Here is a 15,227-nt window from a genome sequence, read left to right on the forward strand (position 1 = left end):
AGATGAAAATGTTCTTGCATGAGGCCAGTGTCTATGAGAATATGAACCGGACTACCGAACTACTACAAAGTGTTGAAGTTGTATTTTTGTCAATAAACCTAGTGGGAAAAGTTGTTTGTTTTGGTAATTTGGTTGAATAATCCTTTATAAGGTGCGTATTATGACAGAAAATTGGCCAATAAGGTGTGAAAGTTTATTTCTTTCATTGTGACTTTAACCTCAGAGCTCCTTCCTCCCTGCAGGCCAGAAGAGGTGAAGTCATCACATGTTGCCATGGTGACTCAGAGTCTTGTCAGATTGCATCTGGCAGCGTCTACAAGTGTGTTTGAATGTGTGAACTAATGCATGACCCCTGACCTCTGACCTCCCCTCCCACTGTTGTTGTCTGCACTCTTTCATCTGCAGGAAGACCATAACGGTTAGAATAATTGACCATGAGGAGTACGATAAGCAGGCCAGCTTCTACATAGAGCTGCAGGAGCCATATTGGAACAGCAGGAGATGGACAGGTGTGGGCGTGGCACCTTGACCTCTCCGATGACTTTTGAGCTTTCCTTCATCTACCTAAAGGCGCTATTTGTCTGCTTGTTCAGTTTACTCCTTCTGCTGTCTCTCTGCTGCCTCCTCCTTCACAACGCCCTCAGCTGTCTTCATATTGGTCAGAGCTATTACTGGAGGGATTATAGAAACAGTTGTGATTGGTTAAGACCGTTAAGGGCTGGTCAGTACTAGTTTGGACTAGTTAAAACAAATTATGATGGGTAAGAACCAGTCAAAAGACGCTAAGACTGGTGAGGACTGTTTAAAATAATTTAGGACAGATTAAGACTTGTTAGAACTGGTCAGGACCAGCTTTGGCCAGTTGGGACTACTTTGATACTTGTTTGGAGTGATTGGGACTACTTTGGACACATCAGGACTAATTTAGATTGGTCGTAACTAGTTTGGACACATTGGGACACATTGGTTGAGACTGTTTAGGACATGTTGGGACAACTGGTTAGAGTAGGTAAGGACAGATTAGGACTGGGTAGAACAAGTTTGGACTGGTTGGGATGGACTAGGACTCTTTAGGAAAGGTTAGTTCAATTCAGGATGTGTTCGCACTAATTTGGATTTGTTGGGAGATGTCAGGACAGGGTGAGTCTGTCTAGATATGTTAGGACAGGATGGGACTGCTTTTGACTGGTAGGGACATGGTGGAATGGATGTTATGGTTATGATATGATGGGACAGGTTAGGACACATGGGAATGGTAAGAACTAGTCATGACTGGTTGGGATATGGTGTGACTGGTTAGGGCAGGAAGGGCCATGTCTGGAGAGGTTTAGAAAAGTTGGTCCTGTTGGAAGAGAGAAGAGCACTAGTTAGCTTGGGGCAACTTGGATTTGTTGGGACAGGTTAGAAAAGGTCTGAACATATTTGGTCAGATTGGGACTGTCTGGACAGTTTTGGACAGGTTGGGACTAGTTAGGAATGGTTGGTACAAGTTGGGACTGGTTGAGACTGGTTAGGAATGGTTGGAACAGGTTGGGACTGGTTAGGAATGGTTGGGATAGGTTGGGGCAGGTAGGAACTAGTTAGGAATGGTTGGCACAGGTTGGGACTGGTTGAGACTGGTTAGGAATGATTGGAACAGGTTGGGACTGGTTAGGAATGGTTGGGATAGGTTGGGGCAGGTAGGAACTAGTTAGGAATGGTTGGGACAGGTTGTGACTGGTTAGGAATGGTTGGGACAGGTTGGGGCAGGTAGGGAATGGTTAGGAATGGTTGGGATAGGTTGGGGCAGGTAGGAACTAGTTAGGAATGGTTGGGACAGGTTGTGACTGGTTAGGAATGGTTGGGGCAGGTAGGGAATGGTTAGAAATGGTTGGGACAGGTTGGGGCAGGTAGGGAATGGTTAGAAATGGTTTCGACAGGTTGGGGCAGGTCAGGAATGGTTGTGACATGGTGGGACACATGAGAGGAAGACGACTGCCACTAAACACACAAGTGTCTTTAATGATCTGAGCTCCTCTTTCTTTATCTACTTCCCTATTTCCATCCTTGTTGTTTTCCTGCATAACTTTTCTGATTTCTCTCTCGTCTGTTTCTTCTCTTCAGCTCTGTTGCTTCAGGAAATCGGTAAGCACGTCTCATTTCCCCCTTTTTCTGTCCTGCTGACTGTTTGTCATCCTTTCTTATTCATTTATTACTGTGTCTGTTGGCCTAAAAACTTAAGCTTGTGTTTCCTCTGGACAGAAAGATTGGACTTTGAGAATTAAGCTTATGAAAAGTTTAGTTTATGTCATATTGTATTTTATGGCAGTTTTTATGACTCATTGTTTCATATTTTCTGACCTTTTAGGTGGATTCGTCAAAACAGGTATGCAAACCCAAACACTTTGATTCTACACTCTCTCTTTTTTAATTATGTAATATGAGAATAGTCAGAGTTGGACCTGAGTTAATTCATACTTTTCCTGTGGCTTCTGACTAGACAAACAGCTGTATGGTAAGACCCCTCTCTGAGGTGTAAACGTTTGCTTTCAAGTGTTTCAACACTTAAAGCAACAACATGTACAATAACAGAGATGCAGCACTTTAATGACACAGTAACCTCTCAGCTGGCTCTCATTGATCACTCTGTGGTGGCAGCAGGTACCTGCCCCAAAATGTTCCCCCATAAAATCATGGCTGGATCAGTGCCAGTTTCTCATTTTCAGGAGAAGTTATAATAAATACTAAACATTAATAATCAAGCATACAAACATTCAAATCACATTCACCAGTCCATAGATAACTACTCATTTAATGTTGTTGTTTAACTAACTTGTGGAATTAATTGGCTCCAGCTGATAAATTCTATGAAGACATACTTTATATTATTACAACTGTGTTTTAATATATTGTCATTCATTATCTGTTCATACAGCAGTGATAAAAAAAATCCCCTTCAGTACTCTATACAGCTCGGTTTAATGAGATAGGACCAACATCTGCGTCCTGACCGCATGTACTAACACTGCACGTCAACCACTGCTGACCTCACTGACCCTGTGGTGTGATGATGCTCTTCTCTTCGCTAACTGACTCAGCCTCTGACCTCCTCAACCGCTGAGGCAGATGGGAAATCATCTCTCGTGTGAGGTCGTCTCTCACTGAGCATGCTCTGTTTTACAGCTGGGGGGTTATGTTCATCGGTTCAGACATGATTCCTGTTGGTCATGTCAACGTTTTACTCACTGTATAATGTCATGTTATACATGTTATTCACCATTCATTGTGGCTGTTTTCAGTTTGTTGCAGCTTCACCACCTCATGGCTGAGTGAAAACTCATCTGGGGCCAGTTTCACAAAGACAGACTTTGACTATAACTTAGATATAACAAATAGTCAGACTTCAGATAGATCTGTTGTACAAAGCAGTTAGTTCTTGACTATCTTAAACAGGAATACAGTACAACGAATTCTGGTTAAATTAAGACTTTTTCCAAAGTAAAAGAAAAAAGGCCAACCAAGTAACCGCATCCAATCCATGGATGTATTATAAGATCTTTTTATACATCTATGATCCAACTACACAGCTCTGTTTACCCCAGTAGAAAACGTTTGTTTTTGGAAGAATTCAGTTAGTCAACAGTTACAAGCTCATTTCACTTGGAAAACTGGGCAAAGAGTTTAACAATAAAAAAAAAAAACCTAATATGGAAAAAAAATGCTGCAAGAATAAACAGTGTTAGTCCCATCAGACGTGCAAAAAAGATATAAAAATATGGTACAAGACTCAAAGAAAGAAATCTTCAAAAGGAGAAATCCTAAAACAGGAGGAGGACTACAGGGAAAGCTTAAAGATATTACAGATATGATGCTGAAGATATCGCCTCTGGTTTGGGGGATAAACGGTGGACGGGAAAGTTGAGTATGTGGGGTCAACAGCTGCGTGACTACCCCCCCTCCCACACACACACACACCACCCGGTGCTGACACCAATAGCAGCCTAGCAAGGTAAGAGGGAGAGACAGGTAACATTAGGCCAATAAGAAAAAAAAGTTTTACTTTGTGATGGTGTAGATAGCTAGCAAACAATTTAACGATACAGTCTATGAGGAAGCTACCAGCAAATTACATGTCAACAAACCCTAACAAACAGACAGGCTTCAGAATAAGTAGTGCTTTCAGTATTTATTTTCCTTGGCGACCCTGTCTTTGAGTGGTCTGAATGAGACAGCAGAGGAGGAGAGGCAGGGAGCAGGAGAAAGAGAGCCAGCTGATAAGAGAGGGGAGAGGTCTGCCCTTCACTGCAACTCTGTCCATATCGCTAAACAAACAATACCAAAATCTCCAACTTGAAGAAAGAAAATTTCTGCTTGAAATGGAAGTCTTAAAGCTTCAGCAAGAGAAACTGAACATGGAGGTAAATGGACTGTACTTGTATAGCGCCTTTCTAGTCTTCCAACGACACTTTTACACTACGAATCACATTCATACACTGAATGGGTACAGGGGCTACCATGCAAGGCCCCAACCTGCCCATCAGAGGAAATCTAATGATTCACACACTGATGGCACAGCCATCAGGGGCAATTTGGGGTTAAGTATCTTGCACATTGACATGTGGACTGGAGGAGCCGATCTTCCGATTAGTGGACGACCCGCTTTACCTCCTGAGCCACAGCCGCCAGGTGCAGTTAATGGAGGAGTAAAAATGTTGTGTACTTTGGGTTTTCATTGAGTAATTATTAATTAATTCATCAGAACAATCTATTGAATGAACATTATGTATATATGTTAATTGTCTTGTGAGAAAGTCAAAATGTTTTCTTTTAAAAAAATAAACTGAAACAATATTATTTGTTATATTGTTTGTTAATTATTTAATTTCTTTATGTAACTGAATGGACAGGGGAGGCAGGCAACACAGTCGCTCGGTTTCATGTGATTTTTAGTTGTGATTTCAGGCAGAGAGAAGTATGTCAACATTCATCTGTCGTATATATCAACTAGTTCCATTCTGCTCCTCAGAATGTTCTCTGTCCTCCATAGTTTCATTACGATATTCATCTCTGATATCTTCGCCTTCTGGGTCAGGAAGCTGGAGATCCATAATGATTAATGAAGTAAACAATCTTAATTATAGTTGTAGCATATATATGAAAAAAGTGATAATCAAGTATTTAATATTTGAAATAGCTTGCAATTAAAATGTTTTGGTCAGATACCTTACCAACTTATGCAGCGCAACAGTCGCACAGATGATGTCGCAGACCCTGTCAGGTGCCATCTGCAGTTCTCCATGGAAACAGTGAAAACACCTCTCCAGGACTCCAAAGGCCCTCTCTACTGTGTTTTGAGTCGAACCGTGAACTGCATTGTAGTTCCTCTGTTCATGTGTGGTAGGCTTCAGGAAGGGAGTAAGGAGCCATGGTTTCAGAGGGTAACCCGAGTCCCCCAACAGGGCTCCATCAATGATGCCTTGCTCAAAGGTGAGGTAAAGTGGAGAGTTTTGCAATATTTGCAAGTCATGAACTGATCCAGGCCAACGGGCAACAGAGTTGAGGAACTGGAGATCGGGATCACAGACAGCCTGAATGTTTAGGCTGTGATATGCTGTCCTGCTTACAAACATGTTCATCAGCTGACAGCGCCTGAATTATGACATGTGTCCTCTCAACGGGAAACCTGACAATACTGAGGAACCCACTTTTGATTTTGTTCAGCTCAGCAGGTTGGTTTGGAAACTGAGGGAACTATTTTGAAGGTGCCCTTGATACCCTGTGTACAACCAGTGACACTGAAGATTTGCTGAGACCCACAGAATCACCTGTTGCATAAAATCTCAAACGCAGTGCAAACCTGTAGAAGAGCTGGGATGCTGTGGCTCCTTAATGTGGCAGTAATTCTTCAGTCAAGCTCAGGATAGTTTCCTTGGGCAAATGAAAACTGGCGATATCCCCACTGCTGTATATTTCCAGTGGGTTACTGCGATCTCTTTCCCTTCTCATTGCTCTCTCCATAAGCTAATAGCCATGTTTTCCTCTTTTTGTTGTTGGGTGCTACTGGTCAGTTGGTGTCACTGAATGTTGCCATGGTAATATGGTTCTTAGATCTGAGTTAGCCAGGGGGTGGGGCTTAAAATTAGTCAGTCTTTATTTTTGTGAAACAGTCTAACTTGTATTAGATTTATCTATGAGCAAAATGAAGACTGGCCTAACACTACAGACCAGTCTAAAATATCTTTGTGAAACTGGCCCCTGAAGTTAATATTCACCTGACTCAGCAGATATTCTTTCATCCAGTCAAAAACAGATTTTATACTGTCTGTGATCTTTCGGGATTTTCTCTTTGCTCTCGTTAAATTGCTGTTTTTGACTGTCAGGAATATCAGGTGTCTGGTTTCAGTAGAATCTGTTTCTGTTCATCTGTTTCCCACCTGCTCATATGTTAAATATTCACCTGTTTAGGCAGAGACATCTACAGGAAGGTCCAGGGACGAGACTACCCCGCCCCCTCTACCATCATCAACATCACAGGTACATCCATCTGTCTCCACCATTAGTCCATCCATCTACCTATACCTCCAGCTGTCCATACATCCATTCGTCATTCGTAAATCCTCCGTTCATTTGTCCATCAATCCATCTGTCCACCATCTATCTAGTCCTCCATTTATCTTTGCATACCTGTCTGTTCATCCATACATTCTTCCATTCTTCAGTCTGTCGATCCAATCATCCATCATTGGTCCATCCATCCATCTATCATCCAACCATCCTTCTATCTGTCTGTCCATTTGTCATTCATCCATCAATCCATCTGCCAATTCATTCTATTCATCCTCAAATTCAAATGTCCATTCTTCTGTCTGGAAATTTATCCATCCATCCAGCCAACCATTTGTCAACCCTGTCATCTGTCAATCAGTCATCTGTCCATCTCACACTTGTTTATTGATTCCTTGGTGATTGTGAAACATCAGTGATGAGTCCTACAAAGTCTCTCTCTGTCTGCCTCTTTCAGAGGAGGGGGGTGAGGAGGTTTTGACTAAGAAGGAGGAGGAGGAGAGGCGGATCGCAGAGATGGGCAGACCGATGCTCGGTGAACACGTCAAACTGGAGGTCATCATAGAGGAGTCATACGAGTTCAAGGTGGGATCAGTTTCAATTTAATTTATCTGTTTGCACAATTTAAACAGTCAAATCCATAGATGATCTAGTCTGGGAACAGGTGGGGGCCACACAAGCTCCTCCACAATACTGGAAAAAAGTCAATACCACCAGGTGAGGTGTACAGTAACTCTCCAGCAGTTATCACAGGATCCTACCAGAGATTTTTCTCTTTCTTCCCCTCTTCTTCTTGAGCTGGTGGTCAGTTTTCAGAAACAGTGATCACTACCGGATATCATCAATCAAATTTTATTTGTATAGCACCTTTCATACAGGTTAGTGCATTTCAAAGTCCTTCACAGATGACTGACAAACCAATATAATAAGACAGAACAAATGTAAAACATTTTGAAACTAATGCACATGAGAAATAAAAATCTATGAAAATGTAATAAAATAAAATAGATTTCAAAGCTATGATAATAATAATAAAATAGAACAAAATAAAAACGATATAAAATAGATTAAAAACACAACAAACAAAAACAAAATTGAAAAGTAAAAACTTCCTCCACACTGGATGTTTTCTTTGCTAAATATTTGTTGGATTAAATAGTGCCAAGATGTCATCAACAAGAAGAAAAACTTCTTCCATTCTTGTTGTTGCATCACTTGGATGTAGTCAAGGAGGGTAAGAAGCCCAGAGCCTCAAACTCAACAGAATCATTTAGATAGAGAAGCCGTCCACTGTTAAACATCTCAAACATCCACATTGTACCACTTCTCATTGACATTTTCCAAAGCATACCATCTTTTTCTAGCTTCAGAGAGGTGATAAAGCACTAAACTGATGGCATGAAATAGAAAATGATCATCAGGAACTTAAAACTTGTTTGTAGGCCTCCAAAATCTTGTCATCTGGACTTGTTGGTGATTGACTGTTTGGTTTCTTGTGACCGGCTGTGTTTCAGAGCACTGTGGATAAACTCATCAAGAAGACCAACCTGGCTGTGCTGATTGGAACAAACAGCTGGAGGGAGCAGTTTGTGGAGGCCATCACAGTCAGCTCTGGTACAAACTCAGAAACTACACGGAAATGAAAGTGTGAAGTTCTTGGAGAAACCCAACCAAGCTTTGAATATAAATCAGCGTTGCCTCCTTCTCCTCTCCAGGTGATGATGACGATGACGAGTGCGGTGAGGAGAAGGTGCCCTCCTGCTTCGACTACGTCATGCACTTCCTCACCGTCTTCTGGAAACTTCTGTTTGCCTTTGTTCCTCCCACCGACTACTGGAACGGCTGGGCCTGCTTCGTCGTCTCCATCTCCGTCATTGGCCTCCTGACGGCGGTGATCGGTGACCTGGCGTCGCATTTCGGCTGCACTGTCGGCCTCAAAGACTCCGTCACTGCTGTGGTGTTTGTAGCTTTGGGCACATCTGTCCCAGGTCTGACACAAATCAATCACACTACAGTACATTACATTAATTTGGCAGATGCTGTTCAAACTCCATGACAACAACAGATAAATGTCATCAAAAAGCTAAATCAGTGACTGACTACATTAATTCCCTAAACCATAAACCAAAATGCTGGGCAGACACTGTACAGATTAAGCACAATTTGAACCCCAAATTGTGTCCCCGACCAAAATCAGAATTGGGCTGAATTGAGGGAGGTTGCAACATCTGATTAACGTCCCCAACGATCAGTGATGAGATTTTCATCAGCTGTCTTGTAAACTTTATTGGGATGCCAATGGACACCAATTAGAAGTTCCATGTTTATGATCAGTGTGTGTGACCACATCATAATTGGTTGATCAAACTGCACAGTGTGAAGATATACAGATGGCAGTGAAAGTAGGATTATTAATCTGGGTGTAGTTACTTTATAAAGGGAAACTTGATTCAATGATTCAGTGTCTCTTCGATAAAGTAGTTTGACTTGTGCAAGAAGGAAAAAAAAAGAATCTGTGCAGCAGAGGAGATATTGTGGCATGACATCACTATGACATCATCAGTGTTATCTTGTCAGACTTGACAATGTTCTTCCGGAGACACAGACGACTTTAGGAAACAGTTTTCACAGGCTGAGGAGGACTAACCAGGACCAGTAAACTGACCCGTGTGTGTAAAATCAAGTAACCTGTTTTACTTTAATCATTTTACTTCCTTCCTCTTTTAAATGTATTTCATTATTTTAATTTGTTTAAATTATCTGCTCTTTTCTTTTTTTATTGAAGTACTTTTTTGTCTATTTAAATTAAGTTTATTTTATATTATTAAGGTAACACTACACGAGTTTTATCTAAATAAATGTAGCAGCTACATTCGTTAAGTTTGCAGCAACACAGCATTTCTCTTTACTTTCTCTGTCAGACACCTTCGCCAGTAAGGTGGCTGCCATCCAGGACCAATACGCCGACGCCTCCATTGGCAACGTGACAGGAAGTAATGCTGTCAACGTCTTCCTGGGTATTGGCGTGGCCTGGTCCATTGCTGCCATCTACCACTCCTCCAAGAACCAGCAATTCAAGGTCGACCCGGGCACACTGGCCTTCTCCGTCACACTCTTCACCATCTTCGCCTTCATCTGCATCGCTGTCCTCATCTACCGTCGCCGGCCCGAGATTGGCGGGGAGCTTGGCGGGCCCAGAATCCCAAAGATCCTCACCTCCTGCCTATTCTTCAGCCTGTGGTTAATGTACATCGTCTTCTCCTCGCTGGAGGCCTACTGCCACATACAGGGCTTCTAAAAGTTCTGCTCCTGACGGATCTAAACAGGTTCTTCATGAACAATTCTGATGGATTTCTAAAGGTCCCAACAGGTTCCTGCATATTGTGACAGGCTCCTGGCATTTCAGGTTTCTATACTTTCTGTTATTTGTGTTAAGAATTGGATAGATGTCTAAAGGTTGTACCAGGTTCCTGACAGTTGATCTCTAAAGGTTCTAATAGGTTCCTGCATATTCTGACAGGCTCCTGTCTATTCAGGTTTCTATACTTTTTGTTATTTGTCTAAAGATTCAGATAGACGTCTAAGGTTGTAAGAGCTTTCTGACAGTTGATTTCTAAAGGTTCTGATGGACATGTGTCAGTTTAAACAGGTGTCTGAATATTCTGACAGGTTTATGACATTTCTGAAGGCTTGGATGTACTTCTGATATGTTTTTGATATGTTTTATCAGACATGTTTCTAAAACCTTTGATGGATAAATAAATATTCTGATGGACTGTATAGTTCTGTTAGGTTTATTTTTCAACACTTTGTGATACAGTACATTAAATTGTGAGTAGTTTGTAAGGAACAAGCAAGGAACAAGTCAGGAGCAACCTGATAATTGATTAATCATTCATTTGTGGTTCCTGAGTAGATCTGAATTGAGGATCAGATAATGATGACTTACTAGAGAAAAGACTATATTAATCAATCATTAGATAATGATTAGTTCATGAATATCTGAGTCGATCATATACTTTCTTCATGAGTCGTTCCTGATTAACTTTGAATCAGACGCTGATCAGAACAAAACTAGTAATGACTCATCAATTACTAATTATCTAACAGTACTAATTAACAATTGTCAATTGAATTATCCTCAATTCCTCACTCATACCTGAGTAACTACTTATAGTTTTGTGCACCGTAGCGCAAAGTGTTACAGGTTTATTGAAGGATCATAACAACTTTGACGGGTCACTAGAGTTTCTTATGGAACCTGAAGACTGCTGAAACTTCTTGGCTCACTCTGGTGTCCATATTGGACTGTTCTCTGGCTACTGAGTGCTGGTGTCCTCTATGGCAATAGTATCTTCATCAATACATACCTCCAGAACATCTGAACACATTTACTTCTATCATAAATCCTTAAACTGTACCTTAAAGCCATTTTTATTTAGATGTGTTTGGACTTTGAACCACAACCAGAGTGGAGTCACAAACAGCCATGGTGATGAAGAAGACAGTTCATGCTGTTGACCTCTGAAAAGCTGCAGGACTTTTGATGTCAAGGGCGACTGCAGCCAGGGCGTTGCACCTATATGAATATCTGCACTGAATATATTTGAAATAAATTTAATTTTGAAAAATAAATTAAACAAAGACGTGAAGGAGGATCCTGAGTTTGGTGTTTGTCGTTGCTGTACCACAAACTCTTTCAAACAGACTGACCTGAACTGCTACAGCAGTGGAATCTAACAGTTTGATAAAAAATAACAGTGTGTGTGTTTGTGTGTGAGTGTAACCTCAGAGATGGATGAAAAAATGGCTCCAGCTGGCGTCCATTACTGAAAACTGAGAAGCAGAGACAGCTGTCATGATTTCCTGTGTTGTGATTGATCATTTGGAAACAGCAGGTCTCTGTAAAATGGATGCTTATTGGATGATGTACACAAAAGAGCAGTTGCTTATTATCTGACTACAGAATGCAGTGTCTTTCCTTCAAATATTAAACTACAGTGAGTGACGTGTTGTGTTTCCTTTTAAAAGTTCATAAATCTTTTGTAGCTTTTCTTTTTTTTGTATAAAAACAATAGTGGGTCACGTGCCAGAAAGTTCATGAATCTTTCACCAGATGAGAAGTCAGAAGATCACCAAAGTAATTACAGTTCATCCTGAGGTGGACATGGATGTTTGAACTGAATTTCATGACAAGCCATCCAACAGTTGTAACACCAACAGTTAAAACATTTTCATTGTGAAATTTCAAAATAAAGCCAAAGTATTTTGATCCCTTCCTACTTCCAGTTGTACTGATGGTCCGGTTTCAATGCAGAGTTTGAAAAAATCCAAAGTATCTGTGATCTGATGGTCAGCAGATCCAACGGCTGCAAAGGGAAATTAGTTTGCTGTTGTCTGTCATTCACCCTTCATTGGTCTCTGCTAAGCTGACAAATCATCAAGTTGTGCAGCCAGAAGAATCCCTGCTGCTGTAGGGACCAAAACTAATATTCTAAAGTGCTGCTATGAAGCTGCAGTGTTCATCACAGACCAGTGGTGGAAAGGTACCAAGTACATGTACTCAACTTCTGTACTTAAATACAATTTTGAGGTACTTGTACTTTACTTGAGTATTTCCATGTGATGCTACTTTCTACATTTCAGAGGGAAATATTGTACTTTCTACTCCACTACATTTATTTGACAGCTTTAGTTACTTTTCAGATGAAGATTTGACACAATGGATAATATAACAAGCTTTTAAAATACAACACATTGTTAAAGATGAAACCAGTGGTTTCCAACCTTTTTGGCTTTTGACGTCTTACAAAAAGCAGTGTGTAGTCGGGGTCACATTTCACATGTCTATGAGTTGTTAACAGCTCCACCAAAGAGTGATTTTTCCCTCTAAACTTCTCACATGCTTTCATTTCAATAAATGTTCAAATGATCCAATATTTCAGCAAAAATCAAAGATTAGAGAAAAAGTCCAGAAACGGAAACAAATTTTTCTTCTTTCCTCTCCCATTAATCATCTCACGACCCCTCAGATTTATCTGCTGACCCTTTGGAGGGGCCCGACCCCTAGGTTGGGAACCAGTGGACTAAACTAGCTAACTGTAAATAAAGTAGTTGAAACTAGCTCCACCTCCAGCAGCTACAACAGTAACATGCTGCTCTAACACTGATGCTTCACTATTAATAATCTAATGATGTCATATATAATAATATATCAGTCAGAGGGACTAAATCACTACTTTTACTGCAATACTTTAACTACATCAAGCTCATAATACTTATGTACTTTTACTGCAATACTTTAACTACGTCAAGCTCATAATACTTATGTACTTTTACAGTAGTAGGATTGTTCATGCGGGACTTTTACTTGTAATGGAGTATTTTTACATTGTCGTATTGGTATTTGTCCTGCAGTAAAGGATCTGAGTACTTCTTCCACCACGGCCCCAGACACAACATGGAAGTGTTGGACAGAACACACTACATCCTGATGATTTAACTATTTTTAGGTTGTTTTTTTTTGTAAAGTTTGTCATTAAAATCTAAAGGGTTGTTCCTCTGGAGAGCAGGAATGTGATCAATACATTTACAGACAATCTGATCAGGAGGTGTGGACATTATCAGCCTCTGGACCAAAGTGTTGGACAGTCAACACCATCCTTCATCCTATAACTGTTTGGAACTTTTGAGTGGTCATGTGCTGGACTGTTCCTTATTTATCTCCGGAAGCAGTGCCTTCTGGAGTCTTGTCCAGGATTCAACTTGTCATTTTTGTATACTAATGAGATATCATGTGTTAATCAGTGAGTTTTAGAGGTGCTGGTAGGTGCAGTTTTAGACAGAGCCTGGCTAGCTGTTTCCCCATTGCCAGTCTTTATGTTAAACTGAGCTATATTGCTATAAGCTACACTGAAGGGACAGATGGTATCAATCTAATCTCAGTGAATAAGTGTATCCCTCAAAATGTTTTGTTTTGTTAAATTTTTCTTTTAAAAGATTAACAAAAAACTACAAATAGAGTGAACTTAAAATCTGTTCTTTACTTATTTAAGAGCCTCCAAACTGTAAAAACTAAAGTTTCAGCAGATCAAATCAAGACAGTAATACAAGAGCTGGGAAGAATATGGAAATAACACTTTAAAACAGTTAAACAAAGAGACTTCAATTTTTAGTTTTGTTTATTGTTTCAAACACTCTAAAACTTTTCCACATATTTTACACAACCTGCTAACTGCCTTTTTAAAGGGTTGAAGCTCTGCAGCATGCAGCACTGAGCACTGACAGGCAGCGTGATGGTTAATAAACACAAACATAAGATGACAATATGACACAACAGATGATCTGATGTGAAGTTGTAGAACTTTGTTCCATAAATTCAGAGATGTTAATCTTTTCACTTCTAGATGAATTCAGCAGGTTGTCCTGTGTTGTTCCCGACTACAGTGATGACGCATCTCGAATATGACAACTCTGATTCCACAGAGTCTTCTCCATAGCATCAGACAGTGAGGCTCATGGGTAATGTAGTGTTAAGTGCCATACCACATTCCAAACTGGGACTACTTACACGTACCTGACACCACTCTGAGGGTAAATAACTTTCTGTTGATTCATGTCTTTCTAAAATTGGATAAACTCTTTCAGGACTTTATCCTCCACTTAAAGGCCCGCTGACACCAGCTAATTGACAGTTAGCAAGCTAGCTTTTCTCCTTCCTCAATAACTCCTTATTGAATGAAATGATGAACAACTGGTCAAGTACAGAGAAAATAGAAGCTCAGAGAGCTGTTGTAACTGTAGTTATTAGTAATAGCATGTCCCAGTTAGTTCTATAGCTACAGTAATAGCGACTAAACACTGAACACTGTGCCACTTTCTAATGTGACCATTATAGCTTTGATTTGTTGACTTAGGATGAAGTTATCGTTAATAACATTGTGCTCTTATTTGTCTTATTTGTGCTCTTGTATATAAGTGGTGATCACGTGACTGTACTCATGATTGGCTGACTTACTTTACAGAAGCGAGGTCCCTCCCCTTCCACTGTCCCTCATGGGATCTTATTTCTGAAAAAATATGTACAGTAGTCAACAGCAAGAGATAAATAATTTTTTGAATCTGTTTGAATTGTGCCATGAAGCGTAATAATAGTAAAGTGAAACCGCTGAGTGAACTACATCTCTCGTCTCGCACAATAGGCCTATACAAACATCAACATGGCTGTCACCTTGGACACTTCACCTCGTTCTTCCAAAACAAAGAAAAAACTATTAGAGGTGAAAATAACTAGAAGTCAGTATGAAACACACAGGCATCGCGTTAACGTTAGCTTCAGCGGCTCTGGGCAACTTGTGGAAAGAGAAAATGTTGTCACTCATGCAACTTTTGGGTGTGTAGTTCTAATTACATATTTTCACAGTATTTCAACAGTTTTACGACAATCTGCGACTTTCTTGACTTGCAAAATTATCTTTTAAAGTGACAGATATCATATGTGTAATTAATGGCTGTTGACCATTCATATATTTTGCAAAATAAGGTCCCATGGTGGTCCAGTGGAAGGGGAGGCTCTCTATTAATACAGACACAATAGGAGTTCATTTAAAGCTGAAGAACCACATTAAACATGTTCCAACCTCTCACAAATGTAATTAATCTTTAGAGATTTAATGTGAGATGTT

At 40.3% G+C, this 15,227-nt stretch overlaps 1 protein-coding gene across 3 annotated transcripts in view; it reads left to right on the plus strand.

Annotated features, from left to right (window-relative positions):
* slc8a1a (solute carrier family 8 member 1a) overlaps nt 1–11,551 on the plus strand; it is a 29,511-nt gene extending 17,960 nt beyond the window's left edge. For 2 of the 3 annotated variants that reach the window (XM_044343490.1, XM_044343499.1), the window contains exons 4-11: nt 2,104–2,124; nt 2,348–2,365; nt 2,480–2,494; nt 6,445–6,513; nt 7,001–7,128; nt 8,058–8,157; nt 8,259–8,531; nt 9,465–11,551. In XM_044343490.1, the coding sequence (XP_044199425.1) occupies nt 2,104–2,124; nt 2,348–2,365; nt 2,480–2,494; nt 6,445–6,513; nt 7,001–7,128; nt 8,058–8,157; nt 8,259–8,531; nt 9,465–9,841 (1,001 nt within the window). In that variant the 3' untranslated portion in view covers nt 9,842–11,551. The remainder of the gene's footprint in view (nt 1–2,103; nt 2,125–2,347; nt 2,366–2,479; nt 2,495–6,444; nt 6,514–7,000; nt 7,129–8,057; nt 8,158–8,258; nt 8,532–9,464) is intronic. The other variant, XM_044343508.1, reaches the window with a different exon arrangement.
* The last annotated feature ends 3,676 nt before the right edge of the window (nt 11,552–15,227 follow it).

The sequence above is a fragment of the Thunnus albacares genome, chromosome 3 (genome assembly GCF_914725855.1).
Source record: "Thunnus albacares chromosome 3, fThuAlb1.1, whole genome shotgun sequence".
In the NCBI taxonomy this organism is placed as follows: Eukaryota; Metazoa; Chordata; class Actinopteri; order Scombriformes; family Scombridae; genus Thunnus; species Thunnus albacares.